Source organism: Lagopus muta, chromosome 8, assembly GCF_023343835.1.
Source record: "Lagopus muta isolate bLagMut1 chromosome 8, bLagMut1 primary, whole genome shotgun sequence".
Lineage (NCBI taxonomy): Eukaryota > Metazoa > Chordata > Aves > Galliformes > Phasianidae > Lagopus > Lagopus muta.
The window spans coordinates 10,654,500-10,680,609 of NC_064440.1; the positions used below are offsets into that span (position 1 = coordinate 10,654,500).

At 44.8% G+C, this 26,110-nt stretch overlaps 1 protein-coding gene and 1 non-coding gene across 7 annotated transcripts in view; one reads left to right on the forward strand and one right to left on the reverse strand.

Moving 5' to 3' along the window:
- CLASP1 (cytoplasmic linker associated protein 1) overlaps nucleotides 1-26,110 on the forward strand; it is a 154,846-nt gene that overhangs the window by 25,025 nt on the left and 103,711 nt on the right. For all 6 annotated transcript variants that reach the window (XM_048954032.1, XM_048954035.1, XM_048954033.1 and 3 more), the window contains 6 exons: nucleotides 8,979-9,057; nucleotides 9,198-9,301; nucleotides 9,823-9,914; nucleotides 10,003-10,078; nucleotides 13,104-13,201; nucleotides 13,966-14,033. In XM_048954032.1, the coding sequence (XP_048809989.1) occupies nucleotides 8,979-9,057; nucleotides 9,198-9,301; nucleotides 9,823-9,914; nucleotides 10,003-10,078; nucleotides 13,104-13,201; nucleotides 13,966-14,033 (517 nt within the window). The remainder of the gene's footprint in view (nucleotides 1-8,978; nucleotides 9,058-9,197; nucleotides 9,302-9,822; nucleotides 9,915-10,002; nucleotides 10,079-13,103; nucleotides 13,202-13,965; nucleotides 14,034-26,110) is intronic.
- On the reverse strand, nucleotides 8,231-8,348 carry LOC125697278 (U4atac minor spliceosomal RNA). The gene has a single exon (XR_007378749.1). It is a non-coding gene; the product is annotated as a U4atac minor spliceosomal RNA (small nuclear RNA).

Sequence of the window (26,110 nt, forward strand, 5' to 3'; positions counted from 1 at the left end):
GGCTTGGCTGCTGCTGGCTGTGGCAGTGGTTCCTGGTGGGTGCTGCCTCTGGCACCTTGGGGCTCTTAGGGAACGAGTGGAGGGCGAAGCCTTGCTGTTCCCCACTCATGCCCCCAACATCTTGCAAACTTAGAATATGGCATAATGAAACTTAGATTGCAACTTTGTTAGTTGGTGAGGACTGCTGACAGCCAGACCTGAAATGAGCTGTGTGGATTTCATTTCAGGTGTATGAATGAGAGGAGAGTGATGGTGAAGAGCACTCAATACTGAGGAGCCTCCTGTTGACCCTTTGCTTGCAGCCAACCTTATTCTCTGCTGCTGGGCAAAAGCTTTACTGCACTTCAGTTGTGAGGCTGTAAAACAGAGGTGGTGATGATGTATTCCAGGTTTGCAGACTATGGGCCTGCACTGCAGCTGAGCTGTGCCAAGTAGACAAAAGAGCCATCCAGCCAGCTTGTTTGTAGGGTCATTAATGATGAATGGAGGGTTTGGTGCCTACCTGTAGAAGAACAACAAACTCTTGAGACCTTTTTAAAATACGTTCTTCATTTGATTTGACACAATTTAGTACAGTGGAATTGGAATGTCCCTAATGAACAAAAATGCTGCAAGCCTAAACTGACTTTTATATTGATTTGGGCAGCCTGGAGACTTCCTAGATGTTCTAAGCTCACTGATACTGTTGCAGAAAAGAGTTCAGTTAACTGGGAGAGGTTTGGTTTGTGTTAGTCTGGCTTCAGGAGCAGGTCTTGCTGTGGCAAAGCAGCACAACTGGGTTGTATTGCAAAGGAAGTCAGTCTAGAGCATGCTGAATATGCTAATGTAGATTTTTTCATACAGTATCCAGCATGTGTGGTCTGTGAAGTTAGATGCATGGGTGTTCAGAATAGCCAGAAGTGTATTATGACCTATTGTTTGCTGTTGAATAATGAATGTCACAAGTATGCAGAGTTTTATTGGGTCTCGGAGCAGCTCTGTGATGGAATCCAAATGCCTCCTCGTGTCTTGCAGCAAGAAGAAAGTGCTTCTCAGAAGAGCTTCCCTTGGCTGTCCTGCCAAGAAATGTCACGATACGCGTGCTTCTCAGAGCTGGGCCCACAATAGTTGTGATGAAGAAAAGTCTGTTCTTTCTGTTTAAGTTGGGAGTCACTGGTGTGGAGTTGGTGAAGGAGTCCTGCGGGGAAGGGAAGGAAGAAAGGATGTAGTGTGAGTTTCAGACATGGGGAAAGGCAGTGTAAGGCTCACCTCAGCCTTAATGTCTTCTGTCAGACAGTTGCTCAACCTGTGCTTAAGATACATGATGTCATGATTTCCAAGCCTTCTGAATTACTTGGTTTCAGTGTCCTCCTCCTCTTTATGCTAATTTCCTTTCCAGCTAATCTAAGAGGATTTATCTTCATCCTTCTTTTAGAGGGAAAAGTTGATTGCCACCCTTCTTGAAGTCCATGCTAGCAAAATCTCTTCAGTGTGCTTGTCAGCTGAAGCTGGCAGTTTGTACTTTGTTGTGCAGTGCATGGCAGTGCTTTGTCTGTGCTGAGACATCTCTAACTGTTGGATTTGGTGAGGTTCTGAGATCAAGGCACTTCTCCTACTAGACAGCTGCTGAATAACCAAAGGGTACAAAGGACCTCTCCTGCCTGCAGGTAGAGCTGCACAAAGGCAGGGTCCTTGCTGATGCCTTTCTTTAATGGTTTTCATGCCCTTGAAGGTGTGACATCACTGTTCAAAAAGATCCTCTAGACAAGTCTTTGTTTTACGCTTGCTGCTCTGGTTTCCACGCTCTCCAGGTTTCTGCTCTAGCTCTATAGCAGTGTCATTAACAAAGGGGAGGTGGGGGGAGATGTGGGATGGAGCTCTAACAGCATCACCGTGGGCAGAGATGCTTCTAATCTCTGGAAAGGCTGCAGCATGTGGCAGGGAAAAGAGCAGGCTGGCAGATGGGGTGAGCACAGCTCCAGTCATACTGAGGAGACAACGTGGTGAAGCTTTTGTGCTGTGGCAGACAAATGGGTCACAATGTTGATTTGTCACCCTGAGTGTAGGAACTTGTGCTACAACTGAATGCGATGATGTGAATTAAAGGCATTTTTGTGAAAGATGAGGCAATTGATACACATGCACTGAGATCATAACCCTCAGAGACAGAAGGGCCCAAGGCAGTCTGAGTGAAATTCTTGGCTGTACAGCCTGGAAAGCTATATTGATAGAGGCCAGAAGAACATAGCAAATGCTTGCAAGGAGCAATGGTGGCTTTTAAGTCTGCTCCAGAAGGTTCTGAGCAACTCCTGTGAGCAGAAAGCTCTCTTGGTTTGGGCTCTCCTGATTAAACTTCATGGAAAAGGAGAGCTGCAGTGTGATCAGTGGGGCACGTGCTGGGCCAGCTCTTTGCATAGCGCTCAGTGTCACAGCTCCAGGAGCACAGGCAGCGGAGGCTCAAAGTTCAGAATCCCCCAGCCAGTGGGTTATGTTGTACCAGGCTATTTCTACCAGTTGCTATGTGGACTGGCACGTGGGTTCCTGGCCCAGGAGGTCCATTAAGATCTTCCCTGATGTTGCTGCTTGCCTCCTGCCAGGTGTAATGCAGTGTGGCTGTTGCTGGGACTGCTTGGAGCTGCGACTCCTGTGGAAGGACTGGAGGGTCACTGAAGGATTGGAGCTGAGCCCTGGCTGTGATGCATGCAAGTCTGCTGGCAGCCTCCTGGTTCCTGTCCAGGAAGCAAAACAGCATCCCTCCACATCCTCACAGAGGCATTGTCAACTGGAAGAGCGTTACTGGCCTGCATGTTATTTTGCCTGCATGCTGCCTCACGCAGGCAAAAGGAACAATACAATTAGTGCTGGTGTTGATTGGTATTACAGCCTTTCTCAAACCCGTTTAAGAAGGGATTTCAGCTTAAGGTGGAGCAGGGAGTGAGACTACTTTGCCATGATGTTGTTCCTTGTTCTCTCTGGTACAAATGACACCAGAGGTGCTGGTGCTGCCATGTCCTGACTTCTAGTCCAAATTATTTAGTGAACCAGAGGGATTTTGTGGTAAAACAATGCAACTGAATTAATCTGTCTTACAAAGTAAAAAGCTTTCACTCTCTTGGGTTATTTAATGAGTCACTTCATCCAAGAAACCAGCAAGGCACATGTGAGGTCAGCACATAATTGGGCGACTCTTCAAAGAGCATACAGGCTGCCCAGCGGACTCAGGCAGCTTAGGATCCAAAAATGTGTTTCTGCAACTGTTTTTCTCCCTCCTAGTAACATTTAGGTAGTTTTAAAGGTCTGAATGAAGTCATCTGCGGGTAAGAAATGTGCAATGACTGCAGATTGTTGTGCCCTTCTGTTTCTGGGGAGAATTATGTGGGTGCAGGCAACTGCACCTCATGTTCTGGGTTTGTGCCAGTGTGATGGGTCAGAATCAGGCCTGCAGCAGTATGCCCCAGCTCAGAGTCACAGAATAGATGATCATCTAGTTCAACCCCCTGCTAAAGCAAGTTTGCTGGAGTAGGTAACTCCTTACCATTTGGTTGACAAAAAGTCAAAATGTGCCAGAAGAATGCAAGGCCTGTGTCTCTTGCAGCTATTTTCTTTAAAGAAAGAGTTAATGAAGAATCTGTGCTTTGCTTCCATGGTGCTTTGTGTTTGTGGCATCTTCTTTGATGTATGAATTTGAAGATGAGGAACAGAATGTATATATATGCTCTCAAAACATTTTAAGTCCTTTGAAGGAGAGAGGAGAAATCTCTTTAAATGGTGATGTGAGTGTACAGAGTAGCTCTGCATGTTTTTTTTTTTTTTCTCCCTGCATGTATAGATCTCAGGCTGAACTTTATAACTGGACTGCATGCTGGCACAGCCCCAGCACTGCAGGCAGATGTATATGGAATAGCCAAACAACACTTCTTCCAACATACAGATGAGACTGCTAGATCTCACCATGACAAGTTTATGGTAGTAATAATGCTCTGTAATTCCAGATGAGGATATGAAAGCTCTTGGAAAACATCAGTTTATATTTCCCCCGTCCTGCCAGGTTGCTCTTAGCCCTGCATTACAGGAGGAAATAGATGAAGGGCACAGAGACACAACTGTAGTTGGGTTCCCTCCGTAATCAGTTGATGTCATTCCTTTTGTGTAAGACGTAGCAACTGAGGTGCATGGCTTTTCTTACAGAGCCTCTACTGAAGAAAAAGCCGCTGCTGGATCTCTAAATAAGCAGCAGGAGCAGTGTTATCAGGGAAACATTTTGTGTGTGTTGGCTCTATCTTTGAGCATCGCCTTATCTGAACTCCTGTTTCTCTAAGTGCTGTTTCCTAGCCTGACATAGTTGCTATCTGTGAAACTCAACCTCCTATTCTCAGTGCCGCATACTGCAAGGAGCTGGCAGGCAGCAGCCTCCTTCCTGAGCCAGGCTGCTTTGACACAGACTGATAGAGAGGAGCAGTAATTGGAGCCTATCGTTGTGTACGGCTTTGAACTTTTTACTTTTATCAGATGTTGTCAAGTTAAACAAAACCTCCTAGGTAAATAAACTAAAAGCGCTGTGCCTTTTCATTACTGTGAGGAATGTACCAGTGCCTGCTGTGGCTGGTGTGAACTTGAGACACACACACACCCCTGCTCTTGCTGCTTGGCCCGTCTCTTAGGTCATTGGTACCTACAGAAAGCTAGAAATCTACGGTTGTTATGGATTGGGTCACGTAGCTGGAGCCTTGGAGGACTACAAAGAGTTGTCTCTTGTCTGCTTCTGTGCCTACAGAAGGATTAAAACACATCTGTTTCACAGTCTGCCAGCAAAGCCTTGGTGTTGGTGACAGAGGAGCTCATTAAATCCATTCGTAAATGGACAGGGCTGCTTCTAACTAGAATACATGAAACTCTTTCAAGTGTTAATGAATGTTTAAAATCACTGGCAGTTGAAGGCCTAGATATTAAGGCTCGAACAAAACAAAATGCTTAGTATAATTTTGAATAACCTGATCTAAATTTGAGCAGTGGGATGGGAGCATGTTGAACTGATTGGCCCCTGGAGACGTCCACAATCTGATTTCATTGTTGAGCTCTGCTCTGGGTCCAAGGCTTGAAGAGCTGCTGTCTCTTTGGAATTGTGTTGATTCCTTTGCAGGCTTCGGTGCTTTCCCAGAGTGCCAGCATTGTGCACAGGCTGAGCTGAGTGGCTTCTTGTATAGTGCTTGCAGCTTTTGTTCCTCTGAGGTATTTCTGTTTCGTAAGAGTTCCGTTTGAAATAATTAATCCAAGAGCTAATGGTTCAGTTAAACATTGAATTAATTCCCTTCTTATATTAATCCATAAGAACTGAGGGACACTTGCTTGTGCATCTCCAGCCTAAGAGTGCTTTTTTCAGTGTGGCATAGACCTTGGAGCACTGACAGGAAGCATTTGCCTCACATGTTTATGTGCATTTCTGGAAGTAAATGTATGTGGCTTGTCCCTAAAATTTTCCAACTGAATTTTCCTCTTGTGCTATCAGCTGTTTCATCTGGGCATGTTTGTTTCCCTTAGGAAAATGCTGGTTCCTTCAAACAGTGTGTAGGAAGCATTCCCTCCTCTTCTCTTGCGGCACTTCTGTTTCATTTTGTTCTATAGGAATTCAGTGACTTCTGTGAAATGTCTCACTGGTTTAGCAGCTCTGGAGATTGGAATGCTTCAGCTGCAGGAAGGTGTGTGTCTTCACCAGCATCAGCCCATCCACGTGCCTCAGCTGGACCCTGACCCAGATATTGCCAGGCTGTTGGCGTGGGAGAGAGTGCTGTAGTGGGAGGCTTCCAACAGGGCTGCAGTAAGGCAGTCTGACTCTCTTCTGTTGAATAGCTGCCCTGTGGTGATGGTCGTCACCCACTTCAGAGTTGGAATATCAGGTGTATAGGATGGTGTGGAATATTACCTGTATGTAACTGGATTTTCTAGGTAGCTTATTAGAGAAGCTGTAAGTACATAACTGAATTGCAGTGTGTAGGTCTGGGTGCATGTTCTGCTCCAGAGCTGTTCTGCAGGCATCCACTGCTTTGGTGCCCTGGTGAGAAGTCTGCCCCTGCCTATGGGCGGCTGGCTCAGCCCCCAACATCTGGGGGCAGGTAGCCTGCTTGAGAAACCTCTTCTGGGTTTCTGACTGCATGCTGTGTGCCAGAGTGGCCCATAGTTGTGCCCTAATGTAGATGCAGTGTGCTCTGCTATTCTCTCATATAACTGAGTATCTGTTGGAAGCGACGGAAGGGCTGTCTGTTTGCAGTCTGAGGGAGGAAAACAGATGTTCTATTCTCATGTGGGAGCTCAGTGGAGCAATGCTTCAGCTGTTGCTCCAGATCTCACCAGTGACAGCCAGAAAGGCAAAGGGACAGATTCAGAGGTCAGTGGGAGTTGAAGAGAGGGAAAGTATTCAGGAAGCAGAAGAATGCTGATTTCCTATGTGTTTGTGGCTGCGGTGTCTGGATCTGGAGCATGTAGAAAGCATTGTCATCAGTCAACATTACTTTCTGAATGAGTGGGGATACTTTTTTTTTTTATTTTGATTGCTGTTTCCTAGACCAGATATTTCGAATTCTTGAAAGATATCTACTTGCCAGATGTTAAAATAGTAACAACTGTGCCTGAGCTGATGGAGAACTGTACTAAGAGCTGGAACAGATCTGCATGGGTTACAGACTGGTTGGAGCTCTGCTGGTTGAATGCTGAGCCAGGAGCCTGCTTGCTCCCACCTTTTCCCCCAGCTCCACTGTCCAGTAGAATACTTAGTGCTATTTCACTTGGCAGTTGGAATGCTATGATGCTAGCAGCACTCTCCAGCAGCCTTTAGCAACAAAAAGTGAAGAAAGGACTCTGGCAGAAACCAAGGGGGAATTCCAGACAGGAATTTTGTGATAATCAAAGGTGGAATTTAGCAGAATTTAGGTCATTGTCCTTGTGTGATTATGGGCTTCCTTTGTGGTCAACTGATGGATGTTTCAGCTCATCTCTGGGAAGACATCACACTTGCTGGCAGTGACCCTGCTGTGCAGCCTGGCAGAAAGATTTCAGGGTGCTAAAGAAGCAGCTTCACAGGAGTAAGGCTCCTGCTGAAATGATGCCTTCCTGTGTGGATGACGTGCTCCCTCTTGCTTGCTGTGGCTCCTTTCTGTACCTTACATCTGTCTCTTGGGTTATTGTCTATGCAGTTTTTCATTTTGCAGCTAGCGAAGTACCTTGAGCGCTTCTTTTCTCAATTGGAGTTGGCTGCTGTGGGATGATTATGCTGCTACAGGTTATGGCAGTGTCTGGAGACAGGTGTGTGTAGGTCCTGCTCAGGCATTCTGCTTGCAAGGCTGGGAATTGCTGGGGAAGCTTCAGTTCTTAGGGTCTTTCCAGAGCTTTGCAAAAGTAATGGCTGCTGAGAATGCTATTGCACACTAAGTGTTTTTCCCAAACAAGGCAAGAAAAACCTTTACTGGTGTGATCTAGCAATGGACATTAACACCTGGTGCATGGCCTCTGCCCTGTTCATTCTGGTCTATGGGTGCCTCACAGCAGCACCTGCTCAGCCCCCCAGCAGACCCCTGGCTGCTCCTGTGCTGGGCTGCCTTGTTCTTCCAGGTGCTAGCTAACCCCTCACAAGCACTTTGCTTCCACCTACAGTGTGCTCAGCATTTTCTGTTCTGTAGCGTTGCAGGTGGAGTTGGGGTCAGCACTTCTGTGCTAGGAGCTTTGAGCTGCTACAGCTGATGTGGTTCTGTGCGATGCTTCGTGCTGCCTTCAGCACCTGAGAGGTGCCTTGTCTGCAGAGCTGCAGCTCATGCTCTGTCTGACACATGCGTGATCTCAGTGCTTGCAGGGCCAGCTGCATTTTCCTGGCTGAGGATGTGGCCGTGTAATGCTCAGCTGGCAGCAGTTGTGCATGGTGCAGTGGCAGTGTTTGTGAGCAAGACACCTAACTACTGAGTTGGGAGGAGCCAGAAGCAGCACCAGTCGGTAGCACAGGTTGTTTTTCTCGCTGATTTCCTACAGCGCTGACTTCGTGCTCTGTGGTGTCGTTAAATTTTGCTGTGAGATGCTCACAGCCGGCTGCTGCGTGACCTCCTTACAGCCCCCACACTGACATCACCTGCAGCGGTGGGGGCGGGGCGAAGCTCGGGACAAAGGGCCGCAGCCCGTAAGGGAACGTGGCGGCCGCCCTGCACGCGCACAGCAGGTCGGTCTGCGCGCAGCTATGTGAGAAACGCGCCGGGCTCACGCGCCGGTGCGAGGTTCCAAAAATTGCGCCGCGCGCGCACGCGGGCGCTACGTGTGTTGCTCAGGCGTTAGCAGTGCCGCTCTCACCACACGTTCATCGAGCGGCCGCGCAACCCCAAGATAAGGACGGTTGGTGGTGGTTGTCGCGCGCCCGCCCTAAGCGCGAGCCGAACGCGCCGCGGGTCAGGGTGAGGGGACGCGCGCTCCCGGCGCTGCTCGCACGCCCCATCGGCTCGGGGGCGCGGTCCGCGGGACGTATTCCCGCTGGGCCCCGCTATTCCCCCCTCGCGGCCTCGGTTGAAGGCGTTCTGTGGGCCGGAGGGGCGCTACCCAGCGTGCTCCGCGCCGTCCGCCGGGCGATTTGCATAGGGGGCCGGGCCGCGCGGCGGGAGTGTGGCGGAGAGCGCCCCCTGCCGGCAGCACCCGGCATCGCCTGGGCGAAGTTGCACTGCCTGAACCGCCCTCCTCAGATCCTGGTTACCTCCTCAAAGCCGCGTTTAATTTCTGCAGGCGAATGGTGAGACGGATGTCAGTGCACGCCATTTCCTGATTACAACTGTAATAACAATTAATTAGGGTGTTTATTCCCATGTGCTACAGTCTCTACGCATACAGCACACGTGCACCCTGTGTACAACAGTGTGGGTTCTGCACCACAGCTCAGTGCTCTCCATGCTCCTGGAAGCCCTGTGAAGCGAGCCCACAGGGTCTGCTTCCTGCCTGGCCTCAACCTCATGCTGACACCTGTCCTCTGTTTCCAGGTGGTGCTGCTGGGGATCGACATCATCTCCGCACTGGTGTCCCGCCTGCAGGACCGCTTCAAGGCTCAGATTGGCACAGGTAAGGGCTGGGAGTAATGCTGCCTTTCCCCTCCTGTGGCACAGCTCTGATGTCTCACCCTCCTATGAGGGGCAGAGGGGCTGTGTGGCTGTGGTGATTTCCTTCTGAGGGATTTGGATGTTGCTGTTCTCCTTTTGCAGTGCTGCCCAGCTTGCTGGATAGGCTGGGGGATTCCAAGGACTCTGTGCGGGAGCAGGATCAGACCTTGCTGCTGAAAATCATGGAACAGGCTGCTAATCCTCAGGTATGCTTCACAGCCCTTTGTGGTGTGTGAGAGAGGAGCTGCTTGAAGTGGAGCTGTTTGAGTATTTCTGTTGTTGGTGTCCTGGTACTTTGTGTAGATGTTAACTTCTCCTTACTTTCTCTTCTATCAGAGTATTCTCCTATGGCAGTCTCTAATGCCCTCGTCTCCCTATGGCTCTGTTATGAATGATTCATATGTGAGAATGCTATTGGATGGCTGGGTGGTCAGGGTCTGCATGGGAGTGTGTGAATGCTGCTTGGATTTATCAAGGAGCAGTCAGTGTAATTGTTCTGGGTGCTGGAAGGCACTTGCTTTGTATAGTGCTGTTATTTTAGTTTGTGGCAAGTTAGTATGAATTCAGCGAAGAACTAGTCATACTTAAAAATGTTTTACTGCTTGTTGTCTTATTCAGCTTGAATGGACTTAAAGTTTGTCATGCAAAAATGTTACAGTGTATGAAAGAATGAATCTCTCTTCCCTGGCCTCCTGTTTTGTCTCACTTTGTTTTCTGTCTCCCACAGTATGTGTGGGATAGGATGTTAGGAGGATTCAAACACAAGAATTTCCGGACAAGAGAAGGGATCTGTCTCTGCCTTATTGCAACACTCAATGCGTAAGTCAGAATCTCCTGCAACTCTAAGTTACGCTTGCAGACTTGCTCTGTGGTTCACACCGATCTCCTTTTTGTTCTTTATTCCCAGATCTGGAGCTCAGAGTTTAACACTGAGTAAGATAGTGCCGCATATATGTAACTTACTTGGAGATCCGAACAGCCAGGTAAGCTTTTGCTGTGAGTTGCTTCTGAAAGTAGTGTTGAGTGCCATTGTTGGTAGGTGGGGCTCTGTATTCCAGCTGATAAATTAGCTGAAAAATGTGCTGCTGTTGGTGAATGATGTTTATGAAAAGCTCTTGGTTGATTTTGTGTGAGTCAGAGTTATAATATGCCTACAGTAGAATCAGAAATTCAATGGAACAGCATCAATCTGCAGACGATATTGAACAGAACAGGAAATCTGTCTAGGAAGAGAATTACTCCTGTACCTTACAGCTGAGTGCATGGGAAGCTGCAGGCATCCCTTCAGGCTCAGTGAGGCATCTGTGTACCTTCAGATAAGAACCAGTTTGGGCAGGGAGGGCAAATGGGACCAGACTGACAGCCTGGCCACATGCACTGCCAGCGCTTGTATGGAGAGATTGTGAACAAGGGGCAGAGAGAAGATAAGTTGTATAGGAAACTTACATCAGCAGTACATACTGTAAGAAGTATCTGGTTGCTTCTATGTGCTTTCTATCCTGCTTTGGAAGATGCAATTGTCTGTATCTTGTCTGCTAGCTTTGTTGCAATTTTAACATCCTAAATTGGGGTTTTCCCAGTTCTGTTACGTAGGAGAGAGCTCTCTTGCCAAAGAGAGCTTGTAACCTAATCTGAAATTGGAAATGTGCGATGCTAGTGAGAGAAGGGGATAAGGAAGCAGAGTTCAGATTAATGTGAGGTAGTGCAGGCACCTGCAGGTTCTGAATATTTCAGATCTCTATCCAACATGGGTGGTGGTGTTCATGATCCAAGTTTAGAGTGGGAATGTAGCTGAAGGGAAGCGTGAGGTGACAACTGTGGAATGGGTTTGTAGTGGCTCTGAAGCCTCCCCTTGCTAAAGGGGAGGGCCGAGTGAGAAGCAGCTTTTCCCGTTTTTGGCAACACAGGGAGGATAAGCTGGTTCCTCTGTGAAGGCTTCTAAGGAAGTGTAAGATTCAGGGTGCTCCCTGTTCCTGAGCTGTGGCTGAGCAAGCTGTTACTCTGTGGGGATGCTGAGTTGCTGCTGTGCAGAGGCATTGTGGTCCTGGCATCAGTGAGCTTGTTGCAGAAACCAGAAAGCCGGTGAGGGGACTGAAATGTGTTCCCTCACTGCTGCCTTTCGTGTGCCTGGCACAGCCCAATCTCAGCTTCCAGAACGGAGTGGGAAATGAGGCTGATTTAATGACTCATCTCTTGGGGACCTGTTCCACCTCATCTGTGCAAAGTTCATACCTGAACTGGTTGAACACCAGTCTGTCAGCAGCAGCCTGCCTTCTGAGCTGTGGGACGTCTGGGCCATTTGCTGGGTCAGTGCTGCCCTCTCTTGGTGAAACATGATGGAGAAACAAAGGTCCACATCAAGTGTGGCATTTTCCCCTTTTGTTGTGGGTATCAGAAGCTGTTTTCTTATTGCCCTTTCAGCTTCACACAGCCTTGTGAGCCTTCCAGGATTTCCCTGCTAGGCAGCCTGTGGCCTGGTGTGTTTGGGGCTGTTGCCGCTATGGACAGAGCGGCAGCAGGGCTGCTTGTTGGGCAGTCACAGCCCTTGGCTGCTGTGGCTGGTGTGTAGCCCATGGTGACTGATTCATGCAGATATGTGCAGTGTAGTCACTGCTGAGGAGCAGTGTGTCTTCCCTCTGACCAGCTGCAGTGTGCCTCCATTTCTGTGGAGAAACAGTCTGCACGTGCTGGCCTCCCCACTTCCTCCTGCCATGCTCAGTATTGAAAGCTGCCCTGTTGGCACCTGGAAGGCTGTGTCCTGTGCTGCAGTGCTGGACTGTGGGGCAGAAAGGCAAAACTAGCAAATTAGGGCTGAAATACACGAAGGTGGCATTTCAGAACATTCTGGATGGAAATGATGTAGAAAGGGGGAGAGCAGGGTGAAAGAAGAGTGTTAGTCATTCTTCCCTAGGAAGTAGGGTGTGCATGTCTGTCCTTCCTTGCCACATAAAGCTAATTTTAGTTTGGACCCACAGAAATACCTTGTATCTAGCCCTGATGCGTTCAGGCCCAGTGCTGTTGTGTTTCCATGCTTTCTTTGTTTCTGTTTGCAGCTCTGCTCCAGCACTGGTGGTTTCAGTGTAGTCAGCAACCAGCCTTAGCTTTGGGAACCCCCTTTGTTGAGTGAGGGCGTGTGGAGGGGAAGGTTAATGTTGGAAGCAAGCAGAAGTGCATGGCTTGATGGTATTCCAGCAGACAGAGCAGATTGCTTACCTGTTTGCCTCCCAGAGGAAGGGAGTGTTGGTATGTAAATGTGTCACTGCACTGGGATTTCCAGCAGTCAGTTTTGCAAGTCAGCTTGGAAACTTATGTAAAACTACATTTGCTCATACAGCCTTTGCTCCTGTGAGATACTTAGGGTTGCAGTTAAAGCCTGGGACACTCAAAAGTAAGCAATTAGCCATTAGTGATACTGCCTTTCTGTTGTGTTACAGTGAGTTTGATGACTGGCCAGAGAGTTGGGAGTTTTTAGTTCTTGTCTCTGTAGTTGGGTTTTTTTTTTTTTTTGCTTCTTTGCCTGTTGTCTGGACTTCAGTGGAAGTATGTGACTAAGGACCAGGAGTACAGCAAGACTACAAGGGTTGTTGTGCCTTCATTCTTCTGTTGCATGTATTTCTATGTATTGTTTTTCTTGTGCTGGGTAATGTCATCTGGGTCAGAATGAGCTTTACTGCAGGGATACTTTGTGCAGTTTTGATTGGGAAATTGCTTTGTTTGTAGCAGGCCAGCTGAGTACTGAGCCTGAGTCATTTATCCACGTGGTGACTTGGGTGACTGATTACCCTTCTGATATACATTTATCATCAGTGTGGAAGTTTGGCAAAGTTAGACCTACTGATCCTGCTGCTATCTGAAATGGAAGAATGGAAGCTCTTGTGGATGCTGTGGTTGTGCACATAGTGGCAACTGTTGTTGCTGAGAAATATGCAAATTTCTTTCTCCAAGGTAGGGCAGGGATTTATTTCTTTAGATTGCGCAGATGATTGACTTCTCACATCTCTCTTTCAGGTTCGAGATGCAGCAATAAACAGCCTTGTGGAAATCTACAGACATGTTGGTGAACGTGTAAGGGCTGATCTCAGTAAAAAAGGATTACCCCAATCCCGGTATGTTGAGAATGTCCCTATATTTTAACTGTTTAGGGGTTCTTTTTATTTCCTTTCCTTTATGAAGCTTCACATGCTGCATAATTGAACCCCTTCCCGGGGTCAGAGTTTTTCTTCCATCCTACATGCACTTAGTCTCTGACATTCAGGACAGAACAGAATTAAACCTGAGAATGGCATAGATGACAGACTGTACACAGGGGGAGCATTGGGAGAGGTTGTTTCAGAGGCGGGGTGCACACAGATGGAAGGAATGCTGCTGTCTCTTGTTTTCCCATGGAAACATCTGCTGTAGTGTGGCCTCGGAGTATGATCTCTAGGAAAGAATAATGAGATGCTGTAAAGATCTCATGCTCCGCTGGGCCTGTGAGATGCTTAGGAAAGAAATGTCACGGCCAAACGAGTGTTGTGCAAAGTTTGCATTTCTTCTTATTTTTTTTCTGCAAATTGTTAAAAATAGGCAAAGTAATCATGAACTGGAAAGGTATTTTTACAATGAGATCTGCCACATCTTCAGTGTTGTATTTCCAGTCGTATTTCTTTCATCTCTGCAGTATCCCTCTTCTGTTTTTTATCAGTCATTGCATGTTGTGATTTTTTTTTTTTTAATTTTGCAGTAACTCCCCTCCCCCTTGATGTTTCTGACAGTGTTCTCAATGACCTGAGTTGAAACAAAATTTGTCCTGTAACATCTTAAAGTAGAAGGTTCCTAAAGATTAAATTCAACTGTTGATTGTGGATTTCTTTCTTTAACTTACAAACAGATTGAATGTAATTTTCACGAAATTTGACGAGGTCCAAAAATCTGGAAACATGATCCAGAGCTCAAGTGGTGAGTAGAAGTACCTGGATTCTTTTTGGTATCTTCAGTAGTTTTCAATCAGTGAGACATTCAAATGGATGCAAAGCCAATGTTCTGCTAAGAGAAACAAGTCTGAATGATAATTCACAAATGTCTGCATCACTTCTGCAGAAAACAAAATTGATGTTTAGTTGGTCAGTTCTGCATTCCTAGCAGCACCAAGAAGAATTCTGAGATCATGAGGTGTTGCTGTCTTCCTTTTCCTTGACTGTCATTAGGGAAATGGAACTTCTGTTTTCAAGTCTCTGTGCGTGTTACTTTAAATTGTCAATAAAGTAAAAAATAACGGAGGCAGCCTTTTCAGTTTTAATGTTCTACAAAGCACAGGGTGTGCAGATGAACATCAAACACTACTGTGTTAACGTTGCTTGAGAATTGTATTTTGCACTTTTTAAGTTCATTTATTTTGTATGTGTATGACTGGTAATAGGTTAAAGCTCTCAACAGAGGTTTATTTTGTTTTCTTGTCTGAGACTTGGGTTTTACTTGCTTTTAAACAAGAGCTTGTTGCTGCTGTTCATGTACTGCTTACTTTTAGGAATGTTTTTGAGTGAATTTCTGGTTCAAAGGAGGGAATTCATCATTCTGCCAAGAGCAGAGATGAAAAACATGAGTTCGGTGCTGCAGGTGCCTCTTGGATTTGTGCCTTCTGCAAAGCTGAGAGTAGGAGAGATGATGTCTCCATTCTTTTCCACAGCTCTTAGAAGCCAAGAGAGTAGAGATCTCTGCTCTTTTGGGGGGGAAAATATGTTTTCACTTCCAAGGTGCCCTTCTTCTTGCCATACTCATTTTTAAAGTACAGTAGACTTAATTTCTGCAGGAGATAATAAAATGGATTTATTTGATAATTAAGTAATATTTTGGGTTATTCCAAAATGTGTGATGTTCCCTTCTGCATCTGGGAATGATGAAAACCTGTTGCAGGTTCCTTTGTGATGGAATGGGATAAAACACTTCTGTGATTTTGTATAAAGTAGGAAAGTAGTCTGTGTAGGTAGATGGTGCTTGTGGTTTATGGTATGCTCATCTGTTTATGAGTACAGTTGAGAAGCAAATGCCCTTGTAAAAAGAGGATGCAAATATTTAATCGTTAACAAGCATCTTAATAGGTACAACATGTAGATGTTCTTCTGAGATCCTAGCTTAAACTGAAACAAGCATACACTTGATCCAAGTTCTTTGCTTTCCACTTGGGTAGGCTAAGGTAGAATTTCTGCAAACGTCATTTACTCTGTGGAATAGACTGGATTTTCAGAACACAAAAAGTCAATTTATGCATTGTAGATTGCTGTTCTGTGGAGCTGGAGGAGATAGACTGTGTCTTGTGGTGAGAGGTGTTGCTGTGGTATCATTTTAAACAAATGTGCTGGGATGATGACTGAGGGTGGGATTTTTGTTGGGTTTATTCTCTCAGAGGAGAGAAAAGATTTAGGAGTTGATCGTGGCATTAGCTAAATAAAGTTTACATGGGCTTTTCTAACCCAAATGAAGGTGTTCTTTGTAGAAAATAGTGTGTGTCACAACTGATAAGAGCAACGTTAATGCAAGATAGATGAGATGTGTGTAAAAACTGAACTTCAAGTGAGAGACTGAAGTTCATTGAGATTTGCAGTGCAATTATTAGCTGTGCAGTTATTAGTTATTATGCAGTTATAGTGCAGATATGCACGATCCTGAGTGGTATCAGAGCCATTGCTTGCTAACCGTTGGCTTTAGAGGTGGTTCTGGCCATCCCAGCACATGTTGTGGTGTGATTTGTAGCTGCTGGCACTACTGAAGATGTCAAAAGAAGCAAGGTGGGTTGATAGGGATGATCCCTTATAAACAGCTGATTCTTAGAGTGCCATCTCTCCAGGAAATAAGTAGAGGAGTGTGGGGTGCTTATAGGGTCAGAGCATGATGTAGTATGGAAGGATCTCCCAGTGGTCTAACAGGATTATTATTTTTTTGTCTGAGTGAAAAAACTTGTAGTTGCATGAGTTATTAAAGTAGTTCTCATTTGTGATATTAATAATGAGAGCATTAGTTTTTAATACGTATTTTTAATATGCATTTGAGGTAGAGTTCTGTTTTCCATAGTCCTGTAGGCAAGGTCCTTGCTTCTTCCTTGTCTTCCAAGAGCAGCACAAGCATGGCATGCTTGCTCTCATGTCTAACGTGTCAACAACTCTGTCCAACTTCCAGTTCATCTTGTTGAGACTGCGTCAGCTGGTGGGCAAGGCTTACCTTCACCCATGGTTTAGTAAGTTTGTTATGACTTAAAGGCAAGCTAAGTTTGTAGGGTTTCATACATCCCTCACGCCTCCTGCTTCTGAACAAAGGTGACATTTTCAGTATCTGTCAGTCATTAGGGAAAATGATAAATATTGCACAACCAAAAGATTAGCCTTTGTCAGGAAACAACTTTGTCTTGTTAATCCTTTGTGTCTGGCAGAGTACAGTACTGATTGTGGATGCCTATCTGATGCCATTGCTACCACTCCTTTTTGTTTGTAACCCTACCAGGCCTTGCCCATAGCAGCTGTGAGAGCACACTACCAGTATGTGATAGTTGATATTATAGTGCGGAGTGGATGAGTTCGGGCATTATGGTAAGCTGGTTATGTCTGAAAAGCTCATGTAAGTGCCTCTCTGTAGCTAGATTGTGCAGTTTCTAGCTCTACACAAGCTGCATGTCTCCCAGAGGTTTGGGAAGGCAGATGGGCAAATGTTTGTGCAGATTTCAGTTCTGTAAGCACCTGTCAGCACAGTATAGCATTGCAGAAGATGTATCTGCTTGCTCTGGATTTTCTGCCTTTGGATCCCACAGGTCACTTAGGTGGGGCAGGGGCTGGTGCTGCTGGCAGGGATCAGGCCATGGAACAGACCTGTCTGAAAATTAACACATTTCTTCTCAGATTCCCCTCTTAGGGTAAGGGCTTTATGTGGACAGGGTTGAGGCATGCCTCTGAAATGGCAAAACCAGCTAAAGTTGTGTCTGGACTTCCCATATTACTAGCAAAGTGTCAGTCTAACTTTGTGATCTTATGTATGAGTACATGAAATCTGTACTTCTTGGGTAGGGAAGATGGAATAAAGAGAGTAGTGGTGACTGGTGGTTGCCAAACCTGACTTCTTGCAGAGCTGGGCAGGTTGGGATGGCAAGAATTGTTTCTGAAGTGATGAAACATAATAAGTTGTCAGAGGAGAATTACAATTAAAACCATCTTCTAGCTCTGAGGTTTGCTTGTGGTAAGCTTTCTGGGCTGCTCCCAGCGATGGGTGGGATGAGTGCTGGTGCTGCTGGTTAAAGATCTCTCTTAACTCATGCTTCCTGAGAGACAAATTGCCAGGTGAACAAAAATTAATTCACCTTTACTAGAAAAGGTCCTTCAAAGAACAGGTCACATCCTGACCCCACGTGTAAGTATTGCGCATCATTTCTAATCAGAATGACTTTTGTTACGCATGATTATTTTCAGACGTTTATTTACCTTTCTATACCATGAACCATTAGTGCTGCTTTGAGTTTATCTTGAATTTTATTTTTATTTTTGGCCAGATCTTGTTTTTGCTGTCTGATAATACAGGAATCAAATGAGCAGTGGGGTGGGGGAGGTTTGCATGGTATGCGCAGGGTTTCATCAAGGCAGGAAAGCTTTGGTATGCTGAAGTATTGCTTGTTGCTAGGCTACCAGAGGACCTTTCTCTGTCTAGAATATGAAGTTAAAATCCATGTTGGTTTCTCGATGATTCTTAGTGCATCTCTGTTTTGTTATTTGGCATGTAATTAGTCAGCCTCTTGAAGCAAAAATTACAGTTTTTCTTCCTTCAAGCTTTCAGCAGGCTAATTATTTTTTGTGTAACTGCTATTGCTAATTATGCAGATGCCTTATTCCCCTGGGACAAATACGTTTTCAGCATGAAAGACCCAATAATTGCCTGCTAGTCTGCTGCCATCTTCATGTGGCACTGCATGATGATCTGTAATTGGCTGTGATGTGAAGAGGAGCTGCTGGATGTAAACAGTTCTATTTATTGCAGGAAATCCATGCGGCACAGATTTCCTTGGCCTCATGTCTGGAAGGACCTGAGCATAAAGCTTGCCATTTTTCCGTGGGTTGAGTTATCCTGAGTCTGACTGGGACTCTGGAAGAAGTTCTAGGACAGATTGGGAATGTAGAAAGAGATCTGCTGACAGATGCAGACTGATAGGAAGTGACCCAAACCAAAGCTATTAGCCACTAACATGTTGTAGTGCGTTTTTGTGCTCCTTCTCATTATGACATCAAAATACAGTGCCTTAACTTCTTTAATTTTATTTTTACCTAAGTGACATGATTTCTGCAAATCCTTTAGTGGTGGTGTGCCTCTGTTCTGGCTTTGTCAGTCTGGAGGAGATTAAACTTCCTTGTCTGCATGGAACTTTGACTCTGCTCAAAAGGTGGTAGTGGTCTTTGGCTGCATGCAGGGAACTCAAAGCAGATCTAAACGCAGAAGTCTGGAGCAGAGATCTCTCCCCTGATATGTTTATGCAGAGTAAGGTGAGGGGAGGATGTGGTTTTAGTAGTTGCCTGGTTTTTTGAGAGTTGAAGAGAAATCAGACTTAAACAGTGTTGAAATAGCAAAGGTGATTCCAACTGCCAGAAGTCTTGTGAACTACAGAACAATTTCTGTATTTGAGGTACTGTTTAAGGTAAATAAGCTGTCTGCTGAGTTTGTTCCCTGGTTGGTGATGAAGCTGACAGCTTAGAGGCAATTAGCTGAAAATGAATAATTTTGGATTCCCATGTTATGCTGATAGGAAAGCTAGTCACTGGATGCTGTTTTCCTGTTTATTGTAAGGAGAAAGCTAACCTACATATGAGGGATGTTGCCACGTGTCTGTGGGTGGGATATGCTGTGTCAACATGCATCCCAGCACCAGAATTAGACTGGGAGGGGTGGCTACGATAACACAGGTTTAGATCTGACACCCTGTGCTGAAGCTTCATGTATTTATGCCTCACTGTGCCAATTAATTTTCCATTATGAGTTGTTTTCTTTGAATGTTGTTTTCACATTGAAATAGAAAACAAAAATGTGTTTAAAAACAAAAAAAGCAAGGAAATGCTCCTTCACATGCACAGGGGTTGGGAAAGTGATGCTGTGATTTTTGAATCAGGACTGTTAGCTCCTTGTGCGGGATAGAAATGGGCCACGCTGGCTCTGTTTCTTTCCTATTACACAACATTGTAAATAAGCATGTTACTGCCCTCTAGATTTTAAACCCTTACATTTAAAGTGGAGTGATGTGAGCCAACAGGCAGAGGAGGACGAGCAGTGCTCAGCTGAGTGCGGAGCAGGCTTTTATTTTGGAGGAGGGGTGGCAGTCTGCTCGGTCATAGGGAGAAATCGTTTGGGAGGTGGAGAGTTTGCTGGTGGGGAAGTTACAGAGATGTGCACTGCAGGGCTCAGAGCTCTTCCCAGCAGCTTGGGAGCACTGCAGATAATGACTACAGGCAAAGGTAAGTGCTAATGAATGTGCCATGGGGCTGGTGGGTGTATTTGTTAGCTTCTCAATATTCTCCTGTTAATTTTCTTTATAATATTTTGAAGAGATTGAGGCAGCTCGCAGTAAAAGTGAAACTTCAACAAATAGCCTGCAAGCATCTGTAGCATGGTGACATCGTGTTCAGGGTAAGCTGCTATAAAATATGATAAATGATTGATCATTTATGGTCATATGATTGACTAGGGTAAAGGAAAAGCATGTATTCGTAAGGACAGAGAACACATTGTGATGGGGTGAAGGGGAGCTGTTTTCAGTCTGCTTTGTGATGTTTTCGAGCTGTTGCTAAGGCATTTTGGTTGCTGCCTTTTGCAATTATCAGTTGGGAAGTTCATTTAATTTGCAGCTCCTTCAGGTAACAGTGAATTGTAGTGCCAAGAGCGTGCTGAAATGAGATACCACCATCTTTGTGTGGTTTTGTTTTAGCTACATTTCTGTGACAGACTGGCTGTGGAAGAGGCAGGAGGGAACCAGGGCAAATGGAAAGGCTCTGGAATGGAGTTTGGGATCTAAGCACTTGTGACAAATGAATTTATAGAGTGAAAATATGTACTGCATTTATTTTTGGTATATCAGAAGCCTGTGCCTCTTCTCTTTGCTTTGAGAGGAGGTGCTTTCTACTAGCCATCTTTGCAAAAGCTGTGTCTTTTTTCTTCCTTTTTCTCCATTCAGTGTACTGCTGTCCTGTTGAAATGCCTATTGCTCTGTGGAGTCAGCAGATGAAATTTAGGAAGTTTGAGAGGGCCTGAATTGCATGGATGCTGGGTGTGCTGATATTTACCTTCTCAACTATAGTCACTACAGTCCAGTGTCAATAACAAAAATTAGGATGAATTACCAAAGCTACCATACTTTTCCCATGGAAACTGCAGTAATATCTGATAGAGCTGTGGAGACATTGCTGTGTTCTCTAATATGGACTTTTGTCTCAACTTTTTTCATATATGTGTCATATTGGTTTTACCTTTAAAACAAAGCCTGAAGTTTGCAGCTACTGCCTCTCCAGTCTCTGAGCCAGTGTGCTGGTATCTTCTGTGCTGCTTTGCCCTGCACCCCTAGCACTTCTGCTAGAAAATGAGGGGTTAAGGCTGGAGCAATATCAACTCCAGTGACACTTTCAGATAAAAGGACTGACTGCATCTCATGATCCTGATTTGTTAGCTTTGACATTTATTATACAAGGGGGCAAATTTGTCGATAGAATGACTCACGTGTGTGCACACATCACTTGGAGTGTAGCACTGATGTAAGCCAGGCTTTCAGTTCTCAATGATTCTCAAAGAGGCAGGAGTACAAATTACTCACATATCCTAAACGAAGGTTGGCATCAGAAGTGAAGCTGGTTGGACTTGTTTGTGTTTTACATGCTTTGGCTTCAGTGCTGTTGGGAAAACACAGGAAAGTATTTCACTGAGCAAAATGATGGTGTTGCATGCTTTCTGCTGCCAGGGTAAGGATGACAGTTATTTGATGCAGATAACTGTGCATGATGTCCATGAATAGTTTAGTCTCCTCAAGAAGCAGCTGAGGATTGTTGCCCTATTCTCTTTTTTTCTCTCCTTTTTCCTTTCATATTTTGATTCTGCAGCTCAGCCTGAATACTGGGTGCTTAAAAGTAGTCTCCTGATAGTTCTTGTAAGCTGATGTGCTGAGCTGTTCTTATATAGAATCACTGTTCCAGTTAGAATTAAATTGCTGTCCTTAATCAGCAGCCTCAGCAGTGGCCATAAGCTGCTTGGAGGAACTGAATTTTTTTGTAACTCTGTGTGACAGCTCATTCATTTGAGATCTGTTTTAGGGTTAAGCATGTAACAAGTAAACTGAGATTGGCTGCTGCAGCCATCAGCTTCTGAAGGGACAGCTTTCATCCCAAGGTAACTGGTGAGCCTACAGGATAGGATTTTAATAGCAGTTAGAGCATGAGACATGGGTCACTACCTTGTGGATGGACATAGTGTTTATAATGTACCCACAGCAGCTGATGTTTCCATAAGCTTGAGATTTTAATCATTTATTCCAGTATCTAGACTAAAGAGCACATGCTTGTTTATTAAAGATCTCTGAAGAATGCTTTTGCAAGCCTAAGGGTAGCCTTAAATCTTGTCATTTTACATATTCAAACAATTGATCTTATCTTAGACTAGATTGATTATGCTGTCAAGTGCCTTTCTGAGACATAGGCATACTGGTACAGATAGTGTTATCTGACTGGTTCTAACATACAGCTGTAGAGTCACTGCAGTTACAGCCCTGTAAGTCAGGGGCACGAAGAGGCTATTTTCTCTAAACACAGGCATTGGTTTGTTACTCCAGTGTGAAGTACAGTTAACACGTTGTCTGTACTTGGCCCTGTTCTAGCATTATATTATGTTCCTCCATTATGTTTGCTGCTCAGATATAGTGATGTGAAATAGAGCACAACCCAACTGTAATAAGTGAGCGTCCTATTTTTGTAGCGTAGCATTAAGACAGCAAATGCTGTGTAATGACTGGGTTTCTTTTGCCCTCTGAAGGAATTAATTCTGCCTTGCTGCTCTGACAAAGGAATCCTTTTGTTGCATTGTGCAAAGCAGTTTGAATGTTTTCTTTAATTCCTCTGAAGCCCAAGACCACGGACAGCCCTGAATAATTTGTATTTGGTTTATATGTACATGCAGCCTGCAGAGAGCTCACTGCAGCCAAGGCCTCGAGAAGGAATGCTGATGACTCTTTCATTGCAGTTGGCCTTCAGAGTGAAGCCAGGTGAACATCAGTGCACACAATGCACTGTAGAAGAAGAGGTGAACTTTTTCATTCACTATGAATGTCACCTGAATGGCAAAGCCTATAGTGGTTGGATTTCCAGCCCAGCTCCCTTTCCTCACCCACCTTTCTTCAGAGCTGTAATGAACACCAGTGGTGCTCACAAGGAGGTGCCTGGTATAGGTGCAGATACTAGCATTCGTGTCCAACAAATATGAAACATCCTGGGATTTCTCTGGAGGCCAGGCTGAACGGTGATTTGACAGCATAGAGCATTTATGTACAGGCATGGGAAAGACAAATTCACACTTTTTCCTTTACTCCAGATCTGCTCTTTGGTGTTAATGGAGCTGACCGAGGATTTTAGTGGGAAATGAACAGGGTGCTTTGTAAAATGCTACTTGACTGTGTTGTAGTAGTCTTGTATGTGTGTGGTAGACATGACTGTATCATGACATACATTCCTGTATGAAGTGATGCTGACAGTACATTTCCTATCCCACTATATGAGATTCTATATAGCTATTCCTGTAGCTATCCCACTTAATGAGATTGTACTCCATGGCTGTGATGAGGGGAGGGGAAAGGTGCATTCATCTTCTCAAGGAATGAGGCACGTCTTCCATATCCTTCTCTCCTGAGTAATGGGTTTCCAGTGTAGCAGGGCTCTGGCTCATAATGAAACCTGACAGTTCTAATTATGAGCACTTTGTGAAGAATGGGTGTGACTTTGTTTTAGATTATTTGATTTCTTCCACTACCCCCCCCTCCCCCCCCCCCCCCCCAAAAAAAATAAAAAATAAAAATTATTGCTTGTGAATGTGAGAACAGGGCAGTCCAGGAGCCAGAGCTGCAGAGGCAGTGGCTGGGGATGCATCTCTTTCTCTGTAGCTGTGCCAGTGCATTTCAGCTCTGATTTACAGTCCTGCTGTTTGAGCTTTGTGCTGGGCTGAGCTGAGTCTGCAGAGATTTCGTATCACATGCAGCTTTTATGATGTGGAGAGACAATCACGCTCTTTTTCACATGAGACCTAAATAAGACCTGATCCTGAACTTCCACAGGCAAAATGTTCATGTGCCAGCTCCCTGGAACTTATTCTCTAGCCCACCAACCCCTTAAGCTTCATACTCATCTGGTGCTTTCCTCAAATGTCTGTTTTTTGTAATATGCTGCATCTTGTCTCACTATTCTAGGCATTTTCTAAGAGTCTAAGTTCTTGCTTATGCACATGAGCAGTGTGCTCCTTGCTTGCTGTTCCTCTCCACATTGTTTCCTGACACCTGTTTATTATTATGAGTTCTAAAGCAGTTTTGTCCCTATTTTTGCCCAAGCCATTCCTTGTTCATAGCAGGGTGGTAAAAGCAGCCCTGCATGTGCTGTTGCCTGACAGATCTGGGAGGACTGAGCTGTGCTAGATGTTGCAGAGCACTTAAAGATAAACGTGGAGCCTTCCTTTTGTCCAGCTGGTGTGCTTTAAAAATAAAGTAAAAGCCTTAGGATTTTGTTTGAAGCTTTTGGTGGGGAAAAGGTCCATGGGGAACAGCTATTTAGCATAAGCAGGCATGGTGCACCATCAGCTGCAGTGGGAATTTCCCTGTGGGCCTCCAGAGTGTGGGAGGAAAAGAGTTTGGTTCTTTCTGCTAGCTTCCATCCTAAAAGACTGCAGCGCACAGCCTTCTAAAGCACCTTACCTTCCCTGGGAGATGCTTCATACTAACAGCTGGAGGTGGGCATTTACCTGAGCAGTGTCTGACAGTGCTCTGTGCCACTGATGATCCCATCAGAAGGCAAGTGGTCTCTGCTCCCTTCACTTGTTGGAAGATGAGACAGTACAAATGGCAATGAAAGGAGATTCTGGCTAGCATCTCATCTCTTAATTTTTGGGGTAGGATATTCATTTTCTGTACCTTTAATCCACATACCACTAACTCCAGAAAACACTGAATTGAAAAGTAAGACCTCTAGCAAGAGATTCTAACTTGCTTTCATGCAAGTTCTAGTCGCTTGTGTGCTATGGGGACTGCCAGGACAGCTTTATGCTTGTTTTTTTCCATGAGCTGAAAATTTTTTGGTATGTAAATGGTCAGTCACTGTAACAGGTTGCCTAGGGAATCTCTACCCTTGGAGACTTGTAAATTTGGATGAGGCCCTAAGCTGCCTGGTACAGCTCTGAGCCCTCCTTAAAGTGGGAAGTTGAACCGCTTGACCTCCAGAGGTCCTTGTTGACCTGAATTCCATTTTTTCATTCATTAAGAGACAGGAGTTATGTAAGATCTTCAAAATCATCAGCTGCTTTTGGCTCCTCCATAGCTGTTTGTGTTAGTAAGCTGCAAAGATTGCTGGTGTCACTTGATACAGCGGGTTCGCCTGTTACTGAACACTGGTTTATCCAAAGTGATAACAGTGCTGAAGGTGAGAGAAAATGTGACCTCTGCCAACAGCACAGCCTGATGTCAGCATAAAACACCTACCAGCCACAAGAGAGGCACGTCTAAAAAAGGCAGCGTGCATCAATGCTGTTTAACCTCTGGTAATTTGAAGTTAGAATAGAATTGATGAGAATACTTTATTCTGATTTTATTGATCTGTCATCACGATGACTGTCAAGATGTACATGAGAGTATTTCAATGAAGAATTAAGATGCTGATCACTCTTTGATTTTAATGTGGAAACCCAGAGGTTTGATATTTAGCATGGTTATATTCCAGTTGTTTCAGAAGATTTGCTTGTTATGGATGAAGCTATGTTTCATTCTATTAAATCTTCATGTCATACTTAAAAATGCCCTTTTCAGCTCTCTTAAACCTTTATTTTTAATGGCAAGATATTTTGGTGGCTGAATGCTGTTGCAGTTTCCTGTGTAGGAAAAGTGAATGCTTTTTAACTCATTTCTGACGGTCTTCAGTCATGATGTTTACAAAAGAAACCAAAGTAATGTATGTTTTAAAGTGATCTGTGACCAAGACAAAAAAAAAAACAACCCTTCCCAAACCAAGTAATCGACAGTGGTTCTGTGTGTGAATGGGAAGGGGTTCTCAGAGGTTGGCAGGGATTACTAGGATCCTGGTTTTTTTTTTTTTTTTTAATATTAAAAATAAAAACTAAACAAAAACTAATAAAACATGGGCTATCTGCCAGTGAACTTCCATTCCCTGTGTTCTGCCTTTTGGTGAAAACTTGATTGGTTTTTATCTCCGTGTAAGCGGAGGTTGCGTGATAGTAGGGACCCATGAAGCTTTGCATGGGAAAGAAGGCAAAGCAAACAGCTTAAGATGAGGCTACTTACTTAGCTACTGACTTCTTATTAATGCCAGTATGTGAAGGTGATGTTGCCATCTTTGCCAATTAAAACACCTGAACTTGTTTTCAGAGTCTAGAGTGCAAGCAATGTAAATGTAGTTGTCAGTCACGTGCTGTACTTCATGTGCCTGTTTCTCTGTTTGCTGTCTCTTCTGTGAGTAAAGACAGGCACAGATGGCTGCTAAAAAGAACCAGACGACTTGCCAGCGTGGTGGTGTGCTTGCAGGAGTGAGCCTTGGAGTGGCTTGAGGCTGCTTTGATGTCAGTACTTTGGGTTCTTCGTTTAAAGAGTTGGAATTCATCATTTGTTAATTTATTTTCAATTTGAGGGGGATTTATTTGGTGTTTTTCCATTCTGAAAAGGTGCTTGTTGACCTTTTGGTGATCCTTGTTAATGAACTGTTCTTTCTAAATGCAGAGCCTAAATGAGAACAGGACTTGGGTGGAGAGGTTCAAATGTAAGGCATGGCTCA